This window comes from Dufourea novaeangliae, unplaced genomic scaffold (genome assembly GCF_001272555.1).
Source record: "Dufourea novaeangliae isolate 0120121106 unplaced genomic scaffold, ASM127255v1 scaffold11, whole genome shotgun sequence".
In the NCBI taxonomy this organism is placed as follows: Eukaryota; Metazoa; Arthropoda; class Insecta; order Hymenoptera; family Halictidae; genus Dufourea; species Dufourea novaeangliae.
In genome coordinates this window covers 984,363-1,002,297 of record NW_015373895.1, presented here as the reverse complement: position 1 = coordinate 1,002,297, position 17,935 = coordinate 984,363, and the positions used below count along the sequence as shown (strand labels likewise).

The following is a 17,935-nucleotide window of genomic DNA, read 5'->3' as shown; positions in this document are numbered from 1 at the left end:
GTAGGGAAAAGGAACGGAAACTCTTTGTAATCCTTAGGGGACAGATAAATGAATACAGTAACGTATAAACGAAAAAGTAATGTAAGAAATAATGAACGTAAACCGATCGTAACGGTAGTTCGTTATTGAGATAAAAATTTGTTGTTTAATAACGGCTAACGTCGTTGATAATAATAAACAAGTCTCTTTAAAAAGTCCGAAGAAAAATTGAAATTCAAATAATAATAATAACCAATTAATGAAATAAAACTCACCCTTTCCGAAATTCACTTGCGGTTTGCAAACCTGTGTCACTAGGTCACTGGACCGATCCTGGTCATCGACGGACGAAACGGTTTATGGCAGGGTAGCGCTCAGTTCGCGGGTGATCGAAGGTGTACGGCACTAGTCGAGTTAAGAGTCGTAACGTCAATTGCGCCCGGGAATACACCAAATATGTATTCACTTCACTGCACGAGTACTGACACTGATCACCTGACACGATCACTTAACATTTTTTTAATCAAACGTGTTGTTCCTACGTTACGAAAATTGGTGGCCCCAAAAGGGGCTGATTGTTTTCCATTTAGCAGGTGTTCCACGTAACCAAACGTTTGCACTGCAGCAGCCGCATTTCCGTTATTCTGGACGTACCACCAGAACATTGTGTAATACTCCTGTGAACTGAACATCTCTGTCGCCCTATTGCTAACTGACTGACAAATTTTTTCTGCAGGAACTTCCTCTGCCCTCTAGTAGTTTTCTATCGTTACATTGTGAGTTCAAATTGAAATAATCTAGAGTGGTAACAGCACGGTAGTCGACCGTAATAGCGGAGCGCCCAGTTCTTTTACCTGAACCGAGGCGCACCATTGTCTAATAGCTTACTGCGACGTTAATATTTATGGAAAATACTTCAACGAGTATGGTAGTGTTTTTTTTTTCGGATTTTAAACATTGCGATCTCGAGATAAACTTTGTACAATAAGAATTTGTTTATAATTTTTACTATTGCAAAAATGATTTTTTGACCTGGAAGAAATTTATTCAGGAAGGCTGGTCCTTTTCGATTAGAACAGAAGGAGGAATTAACCGAATATGACAGATAGTTTCCAAGATATAAATTCATGAGTACAATCCATTTTCACGAATATGGCCTGTATTTTCTAAACCAATTCGAAACTCGAAAAATGGTGACTTCACCCCCCCCCCAATTCTACGTCGATTACATCATAGCACATTTTCAATAAAATCCCAGACATAGAGAAAAACAAGTGTTCGATTTGGCGTGGAATGACCCTATTATGTTTGATGTTTTCTCGTATTTCATGTAAGATGGAGTACTTCAATGCATATAATTAAACAGATAGTGCACTTTTACGATTTCCAGATATTTCTGTTACGGTATGCATTGCTGGTCGATCCTCAAATGATTGAAACTCAAGCTGCAGGTATAAACGGTCCCTGCGTTCTATAGTGAAACATCCGCTTCGACCTCTGCTAAGGTGCTTGAACGGCCAAACAGCATCAACTCAACGTGTGTCGGTGAAATGTTTTTTCCTGCTTCTCTGGTTTTCTTGTTACCTAAATCTTATTGCCGTGGTAAGAGTGAACTCGCAATGGAACGATGGAAAACTACTTAGGGTAGAGGAAGCTCTTGCGGAAAAATTCTGTTAGTCGGTTAGTAATTGGGCAACAGAGATGTTCACTTCACAGGAGTATTACGCAATGTTCTGGTAGTGCGCACATAATAACGGAAATGGGGTTGCTGCTATGCAAGCGTTTGGCTACGTGGAACAGCTGATAAATTGAAAACAATCGACCCCTGTTGGGGCCACCAATTGTCGTAACGTAGGAACGACGCGTTCGATTAAAAATACATTAAGTGATCGTGTCGGGTGATCAGTGTTAGTGCTTGTGCAATGAAGTGAATACATATTCGGTGGAATAACTTGGACGCACTTGACATTACAACTCTTAACTACGGCTGCCATAAATCGTTTTGTCCGTCGATGACCAGGATCGGTCCAGTGACTAGGCACACAGGTTTGCGAACTGCAGATGAATTTCCAAAAGGGTGAGTTCTATTCAATTCATTGCTGATTATTATTTTTTTAATTTAACGCAGGCTATGACTTATTTCCGGCGATAATTCTGCAAGTGTCTGTACGTAAATTTTCTGTTACATTACCTTTTCGTTAATACGTTATTTGTAAAGAAAATTTACGTATTCCTTATCATCTCACTTCAAATAATGATTATTTTCGAATCTGTTTAAACAAAGAACTGTGTATTCGTTTTTTTACATTACACATGACTTTCCTCCATTTATGCTTTATTCATTAATCACTTTAAATGACAAACAAAATATGATAAAAGTTCGATTTTATTTAATACCTCGTTAACGAAGCCTCGGATAACATTTTTGCTAAGGAAAAACTTTTTCGAAATCGCCTCCCAGTGACACGTTTCAGGCACCTGCAACATTTTTGTTACACCTTGTATATTTGTATGTGTCCCCTCTAGGGGGAAGATTATGAAACGGTTCCGTTTGGCTCTCGCAGGCTGAAGATTATATCGGATTGAAGGGTAGCTTTGACGATCATATTGGATTACTTGTGCACGGAGAAGACGGAGGGCAAAAGACCGCGATACAACCCGACCCGAGAGGTTTACCAAGCTTACCACCAAACTTAGAAGCTCGTCTACCTCAACTCGATCAGAGCGTGAGGATCACGGACGCCGAATGGTTACCAGTCACGAAAACCAGGTCTGTACCAACACCGATAACAGTTTTCTAAATATTTATTGTTCACGTTGAACTTTCGGTGAACCCATTAAGAGAAATCCAATAAAATGTTTGAATATCTATTTTTAAGTTTAACTTCCCCTTAAGTATCCTCATATCCTACTCATAATCAGAAACATGATCAGATCAATTTTTTTAAAGTGGAGGTATTTTAATTTAACTTTCTGACATAATTTCTTCCAATATTAATGTAAATTTTACATCCCCCTCTGAATTCTAAGGTTTTCTTCTGAATATGTATTGTTTGCACTTAGGTTCTGATGATCCTTCGGGGGGAGTAAAACCTCAAATCCAACTCAAACAAATTTTTTCTATGCATAGTTAAATTGATTCATCGTTCTCAAATAACGTTGTTGAAATATTCTTCTGAATTCAATGTTTTTGTCCAATACTAATGGGAATAAATTTTTCCCAGGTTCAAATTTTTCGTATATTCAGCATACTTCGACGACAGGGTCGGTGGTGTTAAAAATCAGGGCATGGTGCGCATTATAAGCGCGACAAAGACAAGAGGACCGGAACGCGTGTGGTGTAGGTTTTGGTACCAAACGGAGAATGGTGGAAACGTCACCGCTTCCCTAACGGTAACCGCTAAAGTGAAGGTGTGTTAACGAACCGAATGAAATCATAAATTTTAGTTACGTTAAAAAAAAAATAGCACCAACTTTCTCCGTAATGAAGGTCGCGTTTAAGTTTTTTCTGCTCTATCGATTTGCTGTTCGATTTTCTCTTAGACCCTTAGTTATTTGACGGGTTGAATAAATTCACTTCGAATAAATTTATTTGCACACCGGCATGTGACGCAATCGCCCACGCAGGAACGTTTATGTAAAGCCGGTATAAGACTTTTGGCTAATCGCGGAATTTGCACACGCCGCGCGACATACAGAGTGTAACAAAAATGTTAGAGGACCCGGAAATGGGAGACTCGTGAGGTGATTTGAAACAAGTTTTTCCTTAACCAAAATGTTATCCGATGCTTTGTTAACGAGATATTAACGAAAAACCCCGGCCAATTAGAGCGCGAGTCTACCGGCCGAGCTCCCGCCGTAGCGATGGCTACGAGTTGCGCTTCTATTACAAAGCAACAAACAAAAAAGTCGGCATGCATCGAAGGAAACTACGTACAGTAGCTAATAAAAAGACGTAACCAATAAAATCCAACTTTTTCTCATTTTTGTTTGTCACTTAAAGTGATTAATGAATAAAGCATAAATGGAGGCAAATAATGTGTAACGTAGAAAGACGAATACACGGTTCCTTTTTTTTAAAACAGAATCGAAAATAATTATTTGGAGTGAGGTGGTAAGGATTACGTAAATTTCCTTTTCAAATAATGTATTAACGAAAAGGTAACGTAACAGAAAATGAACGTAGCTTAATAACGGTTAACAATGTTACGGATAATGAACAAGTCTCCTTAAGCCCGAAGAAAAATTTACGTATGAACACTTACAGAATTATCGCCGTTAAATACAGGCGGGAATACGGGAGAGTGGTGGCGGCGGGTTTGGGGGGAGTCCGCTGCAGCCTTAGCTCGAGGCAACCTCGATAACCTCTAAATAAATATATATTCCATCGTTTCAACTCACAAGAGAACTTTGCTCATTCCAACCGCTCAAAGATCCCGTCCTTACATAAATTGAATAGAACTCACCCTTTCGGAAATTCATCTGCAGTTTGCAAAGCATTCATTAGGTCACTGTACTGATACTGGTCATCGACGGACGAAATGGTTTATGAAAGGGTAGCACCTAGTCCACAGGTGGTCGCAAGTGTACGGCACCAGCCGAGGTTAACAGTCGTAACGTTAAGTGCATTATTGCACCGAATATGTATTCACTTCACTAGACAACCACTAACATTGATCACCCGACACGATCACTTAGTGTATTTTTAATCGAACGTGTTGTTTCTACGTTACAAAAATTGGTGGCCCCGTAAGAGGCTGATTGTTTTAAATTTATCAGATGCTTCACTAGGAGCCATTCCTTATCAAAACGCACAGGGAATTTTGGTTATAGTGACCGATCTTTTTTCAATTTACAGCATTTGTTGATAACCCCGAAAAAATGGACCATGTCAAATTTTAGTTTCCTATTGCAAACCGTTTCCGAAATATTTAATGTCAAATTTTTGAAAAATTGGACGAAATCAGCTGACATGACATCACTTCAACCACAATATTTTGGTTATTTTTAAACATAGAGCATTGATCTTGCTCTCGTTTTAAAGTAAAGAAACGATTTAGCTAACTGTATGCACAACATTTTATTTATTGTTAATAAATACAATAACAATTAAAGGTACATTTTCAAGTGCCGATTTGACCCTGTTTCCACCCATGGATCAATTTGGGAAAAATACCACTGGATTCCTCGAATTTTCAGTTTTAAAATACGCGTCTCAAAAAGATGGAGCAATTTCGGGAACATTAAAAAATGAAATAAAGTTTAATGTACGTCGCGTGGCGTGTGCCGATGCCGCGATGAGCCGTATCGCCATGGTATCGCTTTCTCAAAATACACTTACTTATCGTAACATGTACAAAAATTTATATGTATTTTACACTACCTAAATTTTATTATTAAGATTCTGCTATTTATTTGGCAAATTAATGTCACTTCCTTACTTCCGTAACTGATGATTTGCATCCGAAATTAGCAAAAATATACAAACTCAAATGGGAATCAAAGAACCTCAATATTGACAAACAATTTTTGGAAAATTAATAAAATATATTAAAATGACGCAATAAAATTGGAGTTTCAATCTCAATTTTCCTATTGCTTATTCGCAACCATGACTTTTTGACACCAGGTATTTGAGAATGCTATCCTGTTCTGATTTAATTGCACATTGAATCTATCTTATTAATCGATGACTTATTTCCCAGACAGCACATGACGCTTGGAAGACGCCCATTTTACGGCTATTTTAGGTCTAAGGCGCCTTTAAGCCGTCTTCAAGGCGTCACTGGGCATCATGTGCTATCTGGGTTTTATGACAAACATTTGGATTCTATGATAAGATTTTTTTTTATTCGAATTAATAAGTATACCAATCGCGACCCGACAGGTTATCAGAGAGAATTGGAATTTGAAATACAGCGCCTGTTTCGTGATCTGCCCACTGCCTAAGGAATCGCCCGCTAGTGATAGAGTACCGGAAACGGTGAGTCGTCGTGGCCAGGCTGAAAGCAGTCCCGACCAATCGCATTCTTGTCCAAAACCGGCCAGAATCCAGGACGGAAAACAAGGAACTGCTGGCCATTTGCGTGAAGCCTCTGCACTACGATTACAACAGAGTGCGTAAGGCCTTGAAAATTTCAACAAAGTTCTACCGAGTGTAACGAAAATGTTGGAGGACCCGGAAATGGGAGATTCCTGAGGTGATTTGAAATCAGTTTTCCCTTAGCAAAAGTGTTATCCGAGGCTTCGTTAATCATATATTAACGAAAAACCCCGACCAATCAGAGCGCGAGTCGGCCAGCCGACTTCCCGCGGTAGCGTTGGCTAGCAATCCCAGCGCGTAGCCAACTTTACCGCGGGAAGTCAGCCGACAGACTCGCGCTCTGATTGGTGGGGGTTTTTCGGTAATATCTGGTTAACAAAGCCTCGGATAACATTTTGCTACGGAAAAATTTGTTTCAAATAATCTCCCGAGTCTCCCATTTCTGGGTCCTCTAACATTTTTGTTACACCCTGTATTCAGCTAAGCTCAATTGAGTCAAATTGAAGAATTTTCAGTAAAAAAAATAAAAGAAAAGTAAAGAAACATTTCAAATATCTAACGTGTGAAAATGTCGTAGGTGCTGCAACTTGTGGAGTTTATCGAGCTGTATGGGCTACTTGGCGCGACGCATGTGACTCTTTACAATGACACAGTTGGTACGGAGGCCGGATGCGCACTGAAGTATTACGAAGCGAAAGGTCTCGTGACCGTGCTACCCTGGCATCATTTAGACATGGTCTCGCAGCGTGAAATTCGAACGGAGGGATTGTTCGCTGCTCTGAATGATTGCCTTTATCGATCCATGTACAAATACGAGTATGTGGCATTGGTGGATCTCGACGAGTTCATTATACCAAGGCACAATGACACAACCATTGATCTCATAAGGTGAGATTTTTCGTAATGAATAATATTCACCAATTTTGTTTATTTATTTATTTTGTCGATTTACGGGAGTATTCTCGATGTTTGCGCGATGCAACACAGCTTTTAATTCTGTGTTAACAAATTATCACTTACTTAAAAACTTTACAAAGAATCTATACATCTGATTCAAAAATGTTGGAGGACCTGGAAATGGGAGATTCGTGAGTCCATTTGAAATAAGTTTTTCCTTAGTAAAAATATTATCTGAGGCTTCGTTAACGAGATATTAACGAAAAACCCTGACCAATCAGAGCGCGAGTCTGCCGGCGGAGCTCCCGCGGTAGCGTTGGCTCCGCGCTGCGATTGGCAAATAACAAAGGAGATTACAGAATTCGTTAGAAAATCTCCTATGTATTATCCCCTAAAAAAACCCTAAAAAACGCAAGGACTTAGTTTACACCCTAATATATTTGTATAAACATCTGCAGTTTTGGCATTATTGTGATTCACATGGACGAGAGTTCAACAACTTTTATACACCGGTACACAAAAGTTACTCTCTTCTACAAACGCTTCATAAAATAACCTTACAATTACACATGAAAGGCTGATACCTAAAAGTTAATCTTCATCATTTAAACTTTTTTGTGAATAAACAAAATGTTCACAATTGTTCAATAATAATCGGGGTACCCGGGTACATCAAGCGTCCTGAGTTTGTATGTTATCAACTCGCAAGAAAGAAAGTACAGTGGGATTGTTATACTATACACGTCCGATTGGTTTTACTACAAAGAAACTTAGGAAAACACATAGCAATTGTGATAATTATCTTCTCCCAATTTCGGATAATTAGACAAATACAATTACAATATACAATAATTGTTCTTTAATTTGTTAATAATTGTAATCTAGTTCCAGTATTAATTATGAATTTAATGCATATATCAGTGTACCTTTTGTATGAATACCCAGGACTCCACTTGTTGCACAAAAGTATCTAGTGCAGCCTTCATACTTAATATTTTTGGCATATGTTTTTATTTTGAAAGTCGAAAATAATGAAAAAGTAACCAAAGAGTAGGAACCTAGAACTATTACGATATTTCAATAGTATCATGAAAAACTTTCGAAGAGACTTTTGAAATTAATCCTCCGAAAATATGGTACATTTTTAGCGGGTACAACTTGTGAATATATTGAAAACTTATTTGAAACACACTTGTTCGAATACTATCCACCCTATCTGTATGCCCCTTGCCAGATATCTGCACTCACGTTCTGAACGTTTATAAACAAAAAATTACTATTGTATGCTTTTCACTTACCTTGCAATTGGAAACACACTTTTCGAGTTGCATCAGCGTCTAGATCAGCATTGCACAACTCTTGTGCACCTTTCTGCGACAAGGGATCTTATTCGGCGAGTTTCTTCGGGCGCATTCAAATCTCCAATGATTCGCGTTCAAATCTCAACGATCATGTAATTACTTTGAAATTCAGAATGATTGACATGACAACTGTGGAAGGTGTTACTCACTGATTCGAATAAAACCTTGTAGAAAATCTACCAACGGTTAGATTTTAAGCCGTATAACCGTAAAAAGCTGAGTAACTTTGGGCAACAATTCCATGATCGCGTATCGTATGTTTATCCCTGGTGACAGTCTTCCACGATTTACCTGCGAGCAACGACAGATGCCCAAAAGCAGTCCACCCTGATAACCAGTTGTGGACAAGTTTCGAGCAAATTGCCAACAATAATTGACAAAAGTTATCTAAAAAGCCATAACCATTTGTTTCCGCATTTGACTTTGGTTTTTCAGGCAACGCCAGCTGAGAGAATGGTAAAGCAAATTGAAACAAGGTTTGCGCAAGCCAATTTGCTGCATATGTTGCTGCCAATGTGCACGCAAGTTGTTTATAACAAATCTTGCATCAAACTTGTAGCCATAACTTTATAACAGGCAGTGGATAAAATTTGGCTTTGCAGATTTGGCTGACTGGGCAGTTGTGTAGCGTTGCTCTAGATATTGTTAAGCTTGCTGAGGAATATTGTTTGATGTTCTCCAGGTGGATGAGCAGTCGCATAAACACCAAGTCCACCGGAGCGTATTCGTTCCAGAACGCTTTCTTTTACCTTCAGTGGGCCGATGATCCGTTCATAGTGACCAGTCGAACGCCTATCGAGGCTGGCCTAATCACACTGAGGAAGACGAGACGCAGGGCGAAGCTACATCCACACAAGCAGCGCTCGAAGTATATATGCAGACCTCAAAACGTAGTCGAAGCCGGCAATCATTTCGTCTGGGAGTTTATTCCAGGCCACGGGACTCTGAACGTGCCCTCGGAAGCTGCGATCCTCCATCACTATCGGGTCTGCGAATTCGGTGGCGATGACTGTATAAAGACCCAATCAGTGGTCGACAGAACGGCCTACAAATACAAGAACCAACTGACCGAGAGCGTCAGGAAAACGTGGATGGATCTGAGCACCGAATGCTTGCTGCCGAAACTGGAACCAGCGCCGATGATAACGCAACGAATGAAGACAGGACCCGTGTCCAAGTCGGCCAGGTAGCAGAAGACCATCGTCGACGTCCTCTGGGATATCAGTAACTTCACCGGCACCCCAAAAGTGGCTAGAACTTATTTCTACAACTACGGTGGCCCTTAGCTTTTCAGTGGAAATCGCTTCTTCACGTCAGAATCTCCACGTTAGAATCTCCACGTTCAGTCTACGTCAGAATCTATCGCGGGCTGCCTTCGTCAATTCTTTCTATCTTTCACGGTTCACCCTGCACAAGTCTCGTTCATGAGAACGGTGTTTGCCATGGAGCCGAGTGACAAGGGTATCCCTCGACGCTCATTGATAAGCTGACAAATGATATTTTTCTACGTGAGAAGGACTCACGATCGACCGGGAAAGTACCTAAAACACAACACCGCTTTCCCGCTCGATCACCCATCTCTTACGCTATGGTGCTTCTTTCACAATTTTATATCTTATATGTAATTATTACCTACAAGTCTGTTTCCGTTCTGAATGGATCCGATCTGCGGTAGGTTCCGTGGATGTTATTACATAAGGCCTACAGCCTCGGCCTACATTGTCGGCTATAACTTGAGATTTGATAATTAATACCGTTGTCTCGTTGGCACATTCTTGTCGAACACACCTGTAAGTCCGCACAATGTATTTACAAAACGTAGGCATATCTATAGGAGATCAATACTCAGCCGTAGTTCGTATATGTATAATATGTATCTAGGACATCCAGTATCTAATCTATAGCGAACGCGTAGGGCGTGTGACATTTTTAAAATCTAGCGATTTATATCCGACGAATTGTTTGCGTTGCGAGGAACCCTATTAAAAAGGAAAATTTTGATGAAACTTTACAAGAGGATACGTTTGTATTCTTCGGATAACATCACTGTTTGAACAACGCTTCGTAGGGATCTTCATTTCTAACAAAACTCTTAGATTCTGGCAACTGGAATAAGGGTGACATTTAATGATATCAAGAAAGGTTTTTCTGGTCCTCCGATGAAAGCACCATTATACATTTTTGGCACGATTAACACGTTTTGCAGCTTTATGGGGATTTATGTGTTTTGAACATAAAGTCTCTAGAATTTATGTTGTACCTATACATTACTGTGTACCTGTATACCTGTAAAGTTTCATCATGATTTGTTAGTTGAGGCACAGATTTCGTTCGCCTTCGTCTTGAATTAAGTCACACCTATGTTACCTTCTTCTGTTATCTATCAGGGAACATTTGTTATAGCCTAGTGAAAGTACCCTTACACGAGCATTACAGTAAAGCTCCGTTGTACGTTCAAACGTCGGATCCGTTTTGGACCTTATATCGGTCCAAGTCGATGCGTTTTGCAACGTCATAAATTCTAGGTCGGGCTTCCGCAGCTCGCGCCTTTGCACTTTGCCGACAGCGATGGTGGTAGAATAGGACAGCAATTAAAATAGGAAAAGGCACAGAGCGTCGAGGTAGCCAACAAAAGTTTAAATGCCCGCGTATCGATGAGAGAACATTAATGCTGCGATAATACTTTTTTACTTTTTTAGTTCTTTGTTAATGAAAATTCTGTTAACATATTGAAGAGATTTTTCTGATTAAAATGAGACACCAAACACGATATACAGTAAAAGCTCTATGAGAGTCTGAAACTCTGGACCGCTTCAAAACTTCCACGGTGCACCGCAAATCGTTTCAACACTTCTTCATAAATCTATTTTTTGACCGACGTCTGAGCCTCGGCAACAAAGCGAGAGGGGGGGGGTGGCGCAATAAATTATGCGCCTGACAAGTTCCACGTTCTCCCTCCCACAGTGGAGGGGATGAAGTAGAATCTCTCACGAGAAACTTCCTATTCAATTCTCGTGGAGCCTTTACTGTAATTTTGATCATTTCTAAATCATCAGAACTGTTGACTCACTTTTTCTTTACTGTTTACGATACCGCGTGTGGTATCATTGTAATCAGAAAAATCTCATCAATATGATAATAAAAATTTTATTAAAAAGAACCCAAAATAAAAATTGTTCATCGTAGCATTAGTGTTGTTTTGCCGATGCGCAGACTTTTAATCTTTTTTTTTGGCTCCCAAACTTTTAGCCTTCGGCTCGTGGAAAGGAAGCCACTGGTGTGTTACGTTACTTGATTGGTTGCAATGGTAGAAACTTTCCTCCGCCCCCCACCTTCAGTAGTGGGGATAAGCAGACGCATTTAACGGACCAACTTGGCCTAACGTATAGCGGAACACTACTGTATTATCAGCAAAGATAGCTGACAAGAGGATCATTATTTGAGATTTACCTGTGTCGACTGAATAAATGTAACAACAATGAAGACGGTAAAGTGTTTCTCTTAATTTCGTAACGATACTACATTGTTTCGCGCACACATGTTTTATGTACATATGTGTATACACAAGCGTGCACGTGTGACTACGTACACATAATATAGGTTAGGCGAATGCATTAATGTGAGGTCGGTGCTGAACCAGAATCCAACACATGATCTCGTCGTGTTGAGAGGGAGTTAATAAATATTATACGACGGCAATATCTATTTTGATTCCCCTGAACATACGTGACACAAAAATGTAGTATACTGTTCCACCGATTAGTACCTACACGCTGCGTCGCTTCGTGAACGTTAATCCAAGAACGATAAAATCTTTCTAATTGGACCAAATTTCTTCACTAATGGTGAGCAAGCACTAAGCGAGTGAATAATACAGTTCAACCGAGATCTCTTTGTCAGATTCTCACTGTTCATTAGTATTATGTACGATATATACAATTTTAATAAAAATAACTCGAACGCTGATTCGACGATAATGCTGAATTTAGATAGATAAAATTTAGTAAGTCTGTAATATGGGATAGAATGACAATAAAAGTCTTATCATGACTACAAATTCGCTGATGTAAGTTCACGATGAGCGAGTGTATTACGGTGGACACTGTGGAAAAAACAAAATTGCGCAGAAATTTCTTTTCTATACTATGGGTTTTAATATGTTAATAATAATGCATTCATAATATTACATTTTACTGGAGTCTTTATTTTGCTACGTTTCGCAAGTTAGGCGACGGTATAATGCATAAACATCCGCAGTCTACTTATGTCGAACGCGTCTCTGACATTTTGATTCCGAAACAGACTTTAAATTTGCCATAAATCGTTTAATAAATGTCCAAAGTAGTCGGTTAACTATTCACACTCTCGTGTGGGCTGGCAATCACATTATCCGAAAGCTACGGCCAGTATCGAACATTTTTTAAAAGACGTACTACAGTAAATCCTCGATGAGTGTTCGAAGGCGCCTCGGCACTGAATATTAAATATTTCATAAACTAATGGCCATACGCGTCTGAAACAAGTATCATTGGCTTCAGAATTCTAAGCTCTATTGCTGTACCAAACCTTATTACAAAATCATTGTTACCACCTGGAGATTTCTCCTTGTCAGTGTCTGGAAGCCTTCAAACACTCATCGAGGATTTACTGGATTGCGTGATCCTACATCAAAGTGGACTCTAACTATATTGCCACGCAAGGCACTTCCCCTTCACTCGTACTTTCAAGCACACAAATTCGCTCTCCCGCCACGTTGCGTGCGCCGGCGGACCAGAACAATTTAGCTTTTGCGCAGGCGCTGAGACCTAGGCTGTAACGACAGAACTTAGCATGGAAAGGGCTTGAAGTTATTGCCATTTTACTGCCCTACAGCCCCGACTATGGCAATATGGTTAAAGTCCACTGTAATAGTATTTATTCTAATCATACTAAAGAGCAGAGATGCTCACGAGTTGTTCCCGAGCTCATATTGCCCTCTGGAGGGTACCCCCAATATGGGACTCAAGCTGCTACGATGGAGTCGTGGCGGGAGGACGTGGCAGGAAGACGTCCTGCGTCATCCTGTATCCGAGCTTCTACCGAAACGTAAAATACCGATATTTTCAATTGTACCTTCGCCCTATATAAGCCCTACCCTTATAGAAACCGAAAAAATACCGGTTTTTGTTTCGGTTTTCGGTACTATATCTGGTATCAAATCATACCGGTTTAAGACTCTGAGTCTCATAATGGAGGTACGCTCCGGAGGGGAATACGGGCTCGGGAATAACTCGTGAGCATTTCTGCTATACATGGTGTCCCAAAATGGCTTCGACTCCCGGGAATGAGGGGTTCCTGGAATGATTTAAACCAATTTTTTCCTTAAAAAAATTGTTGTTCGAGGCTTCGTTAACGAGGTAGTAACGAAAAACCCCGACCAATCAGAGCGCGAGTCTGTCGGCCGAGTTCTCGCGGTAGCGTCGGCTGCGGGCTGCGATTGATAGCTAATGCTACCGCGGGAACTCGACCGACAGACTTGGGCTCTGATTGGTCGAGGTTTTTCGTTAATATCTCGTTAACGAAGCCTCGGACAACAAGTTTTCTAAGGAAAAAGTTGTTTCAAATCATCCCAGGAACCCCTCATTCCCCGGAGTCGAAGCTATTTTGGGACACCCTGTAGAGGATTAAATCATTACAAGCACAGGGTACGGAGAGTTTTCTGAATTACTGTATGTAGGTTTTGGAATCAACGGTATTGTCAGAAGTAGATATTGATTGTTACTCAAACGTTTATTATTAACGTTTTATTTTTTAAACATTTATTTAATATAAAAGTAATAATATAAGAAGTGACTTCCCACGTGGCTGGCCGATGACTGCCTTCTCTCGTTGTAGTCATACGAAACAATTGTTTGCCGAAAGGCGACAAATAAGTCGTCCATATTCGAATGCTTGGCTGCAATCATTTCGAGACCGTTACACAAATGCAGTAAAACATTTCATAAAAGTTATATGCAAACGTTCATTAATTTATTATTTTCAACTGCGTGATTTTCTCGTTCTTGTCTTTCTTCTCTTCTTGTAACACTTGCAACAACCCGTTGGGACTGGTTCTCTAGATTCAAAGGGTGCAACGGGAACGACATTTCCTGTAGCCGTGTTCATCAATTCATACGATGGCTTCCTCTTTCTCGTTGCCCTTGGCTTTCTTACAACATAGCTTCTAGACACGTCTTCTGCGTCTCCCATTTTAATAGCCATTACTTTCCTAACCGACAGACACATTTCATTCATATAATACCTTTTACTATATCGGTTTAGGAAAAGAATATTAAATTTGTTCGTTATGAGCTCGCGCTGTCGAAGTAGTCATGATTTTGTAACGAGATAGCTGAAAGTAAGCTGGTTCTATTTGGTCAAAATTGAAAGTGATAGAAAGTAAGAGACTGTGAGGATAACGTCGAGTTTATTTTGTACAGAAAACTTACGGAGTCTATGAAGAAGCCACCTGACAGGGTGGTAATAATAAGGTGAGAGTGTTCACAGGGTGGATTCCAAATGCCAAACTAAATCAAGATTGACAAAATTACTTGCAAGGCTTCGTTTCCGAGTTATTCATTGATAACAATACAGGCAAAATCTTAGACCACATATACTTCTAGACGCGGTTTCAAATAACACCCTTGACGCAATGATCAAATCATCTACGTGCTATCACATGTGGGCAAAGGAATGGTGAATGGTTTTACTTTTAACACGTTGATCGCCGAGTGAGAATCAGTCGAGTTTCCCGCGGGGCCCAAATTCTAGCATCACCGCAGTGCGATGGACTAACAGTATATGTGCTTATCATTAACTATAATTAAGATTGTTTAAAAATCGATTTATTTTATAGTTTTTAAGTTTTAATCTGTTTACGGTTTTGTACATTGCAATAGGTCAGGCCTGGCCAAACAATCGCCCGTGGGGCCACATAAACAATAACATCAGGCCCCATCACTCGCTTGTCTTGTGTCGCGATCCTTGGGCATGAGGCGTGCGCGCAAGCTGTGACACCACTTTCGGCACTTCCGAAGTCTCTACTCATTGCCGAGTCATCGGATCTTGGCGACACACGTTGACGTGGTGACTGTGTGTTGGAAGTTGTTACAGTTATATCGTTATAACGTATTTTGGAAACTATAATTTTAACTTTAATTAAAAAACTAATATTTGCCATTAACTTAATTTTCAACGTTATGTAAAAGACAAGTTTTTGTTTTATCAAAGTTAATTGTTGATTAAAAGAGGAAAGAATTATCTACCTTTGAAACGTTAATTTTATCGATTGCTGATCAATTACAATTAATGATTACTGATTGACGAGTACTGCGGAAAGTTAATAAATGCAGCAATTTGATTTTTCAATGACAGCTGCGAAGATCGGTAGGTAAACGACAAATTCCTAAAAGCAATCATTTCATCACGACAAGGTTAAAGGTGAGCCACAAGATACGATGAGCGTCGTCCGCATGCATTGTTGCACTTTAAACGCCGAGTGTGAAATTTTTTTTGGTAAAAAAATTAATTTCAGCCTGAAATGTTTACTTCTATGATTTTTCATGTTTTACATTTACTCATTTTGTTTATTAAGCATAATTGGTGTTTAAGATATAAAACAGAGACAAATCTGAAAACGGCACACTTTTCAAATTGAAAGTACAAAACTTGTTTTATACGACTTACATTTGTAAGTCTCATGTATATTTAACACTTTATAATCATAATATTAAGATACATATATACTGGAACTCCCAACGTAAAATGGAGAAGACCGGACGCCCAGATGACTGTCGTAATGTTTTATAGTAAGGCGATCGCAGCAACGGGGCCCGATAGCGTGACGTCACGGACGTCGTAAATTAGCCATCCCCCTTGAGGAGCTTTCTGTTGACGACGACGAAAGGACCTCCTAGGCGAGGAGGGTCACTCTTCGTTTCGAGACGACTTAGAAAATACACTGTGTCTCAGCTAACTTATCACTTCGAGTAATGACCTAACGGTACACTTTATGAAAATGTTGAGACGTGGAACTTAAATAGCCTCAAGGGGCACATCTTATAAGGTACGTGCTTTTTTTGTGGGTGGAGGTATTTCAGAGATTTCAAGATCGCTTTAATTTTTTTTTAACGGAATGACCTATATTTTGTACTACAGATCGATAAAGTATCAAATTCTGTGTGAACATGTGTTGACCTTCATACGTCCTAAACCTAATAGTTAACGAGATATTTACAAAATAATCACTGTATTGAAGTTGAGGGGCATCAGTTCGAGTGGCCTAGAAAAATGACTGTGGGGTTCCCCACCCTCCAACCACCCCTAAGGTTCACCCTCTCTTCAGGGGCAATTTTTCTGCTGAATGAAGCATTAAAATTATTGGTCTTCTATAGGTTTTTGTTAATTATTGTAAAAACAGAACTTTCAAATATGTTGTTGAATTCATGTTGGAATGTTTAATAACGCGACAATAATTTAAAAATGACATAGTTACTAAAATCTCCGTAAATCACAATTAAAAAACATTCAAGTGTTCTATTAAGCTTGCTGTATGTAATCTCAACTTAAACAAATTTGATATGAAACATTTTTAGTCATACCAAGCCAAGCGGATAACTTTTGTACACGATCTCTGGAATTTTGCTAATTTTGAAATATGTTATACATAATGTGAAAATAGGGTGGGGCTAAGTCATCATTGGCTAGAAACACGCTTTTTCGCGATTTTTAATATGATAGAATTTGTTAATAACTTTGATTCCAGCAAAAGGATGACATAAACTCATCATTATTTCACATAGGTTACAACATATTACAGTTCCATAAAAATCGAAAGACGTACTACAAGAAAGTCATTGATTTGGCGTGGAATGACGCGATTTTACAGTCACTGTGACACCATACGAGGTCACGTGACAATGAATATATTAATTAAAAATATATCAACGAAACAAGTTTGGGAAATTTTAATAGCAAAAGGTACGGAAAAAGCAGCACTTACCTTCATAGCACTATTAGCAGCCATGTTTATTAATATTTCCATGTTATATGAGGATTGGATGAGTAACTGCTTGATTTCATTCATATATGAATTTTTTTGTCATTGTTAGTATCCTTGATTTATGTAGTGTTTATTTGTTGGAGTACCGGCTTGTGAATGTAGAATCCACCCAATGAAAGTGTCTCACGTTTTCATTAACACCAGGTATAATTACGAAATACAGTTACGATAAGTATTAAGAAATGTCGTTTACCCTTTTTTCTTCTTTTTTCTTCTAAATATCCTCCCGCATAAATTCGAAAACCTGTTCCTTATAAACAAAGTACAGCAGCAAGTTAAGAGTATAGTGGATACTATAACGATTCCTGCAGTCTGTAGTGATATCTTGAAAAATGTTTGTGCTGTGATTGATCGAAACAAGTTTAATTAACATGCAAAAAATTAAAGAAATAATTACAGAGTTAATGAGACGGTTCATTACCAATAATCTTATCAATTGTTTCATTTGACTTTTTACTGTCTACTTTGGCTGGTTTTGGGCTAGCCTTCTCCTTCGGCTTGGTGGCTTGCACTGCAATGGTTGTAATTCCTTCATAATCTCTGAAAAATAAATAAAATGGCAAAGGAACTATTAGA

The 17,935-nt window shown here is 39.2% G+C and overlaps 2 protein-coding genes across 2 annotated transcripts in view; one reads left to right on the top strand and one right to left on the bottom strand.

Moving 5' to 3' along the window:
* The window catches only part of LOC107191321, a 20,974-nt gene extending 9,789 nt beyond the window's left edge, over positions 1-11,185 (top strand). Inside the window, 6 exon segments of the mRNA XM_015580327.1 lie at positions 2,544-2,749; positions 3,204-3,390; positions 5,867-5,968; positions 5,970-6,095; positions 6,600-6,910; positions 8,963-11,185. Coding sequence (XP_015435813.1) covers positions 2,544-2,749; positions 3,204-3,390; positions 5,867-5,968; positions 5,970-6,095; positions 6,600-6,910; positions 8,963-9,470 — 1,440 coding nt within the window. The 3' untranslated portion in view covers positions 9,471-11,185.
* Positions 11,186-14,298: 3,113 nt separating this feature from the next.
* On the bottom strand, positions 14,299-17,707 carry LOC107189891 (the record flags this gene model as incomplete). Its single annotated transcript, XM_015578573.1, has 2 exons — positions 14,299-14,527; positions 17,553-17,707. Coding segments are annotated over 2 exons (384 nt in total), but the record flags the coding sequence as incomplete, so codon positions are not given.
* Between the last annotated feature and the right edge of the window lie 228 nt (positions 17,708-17,935).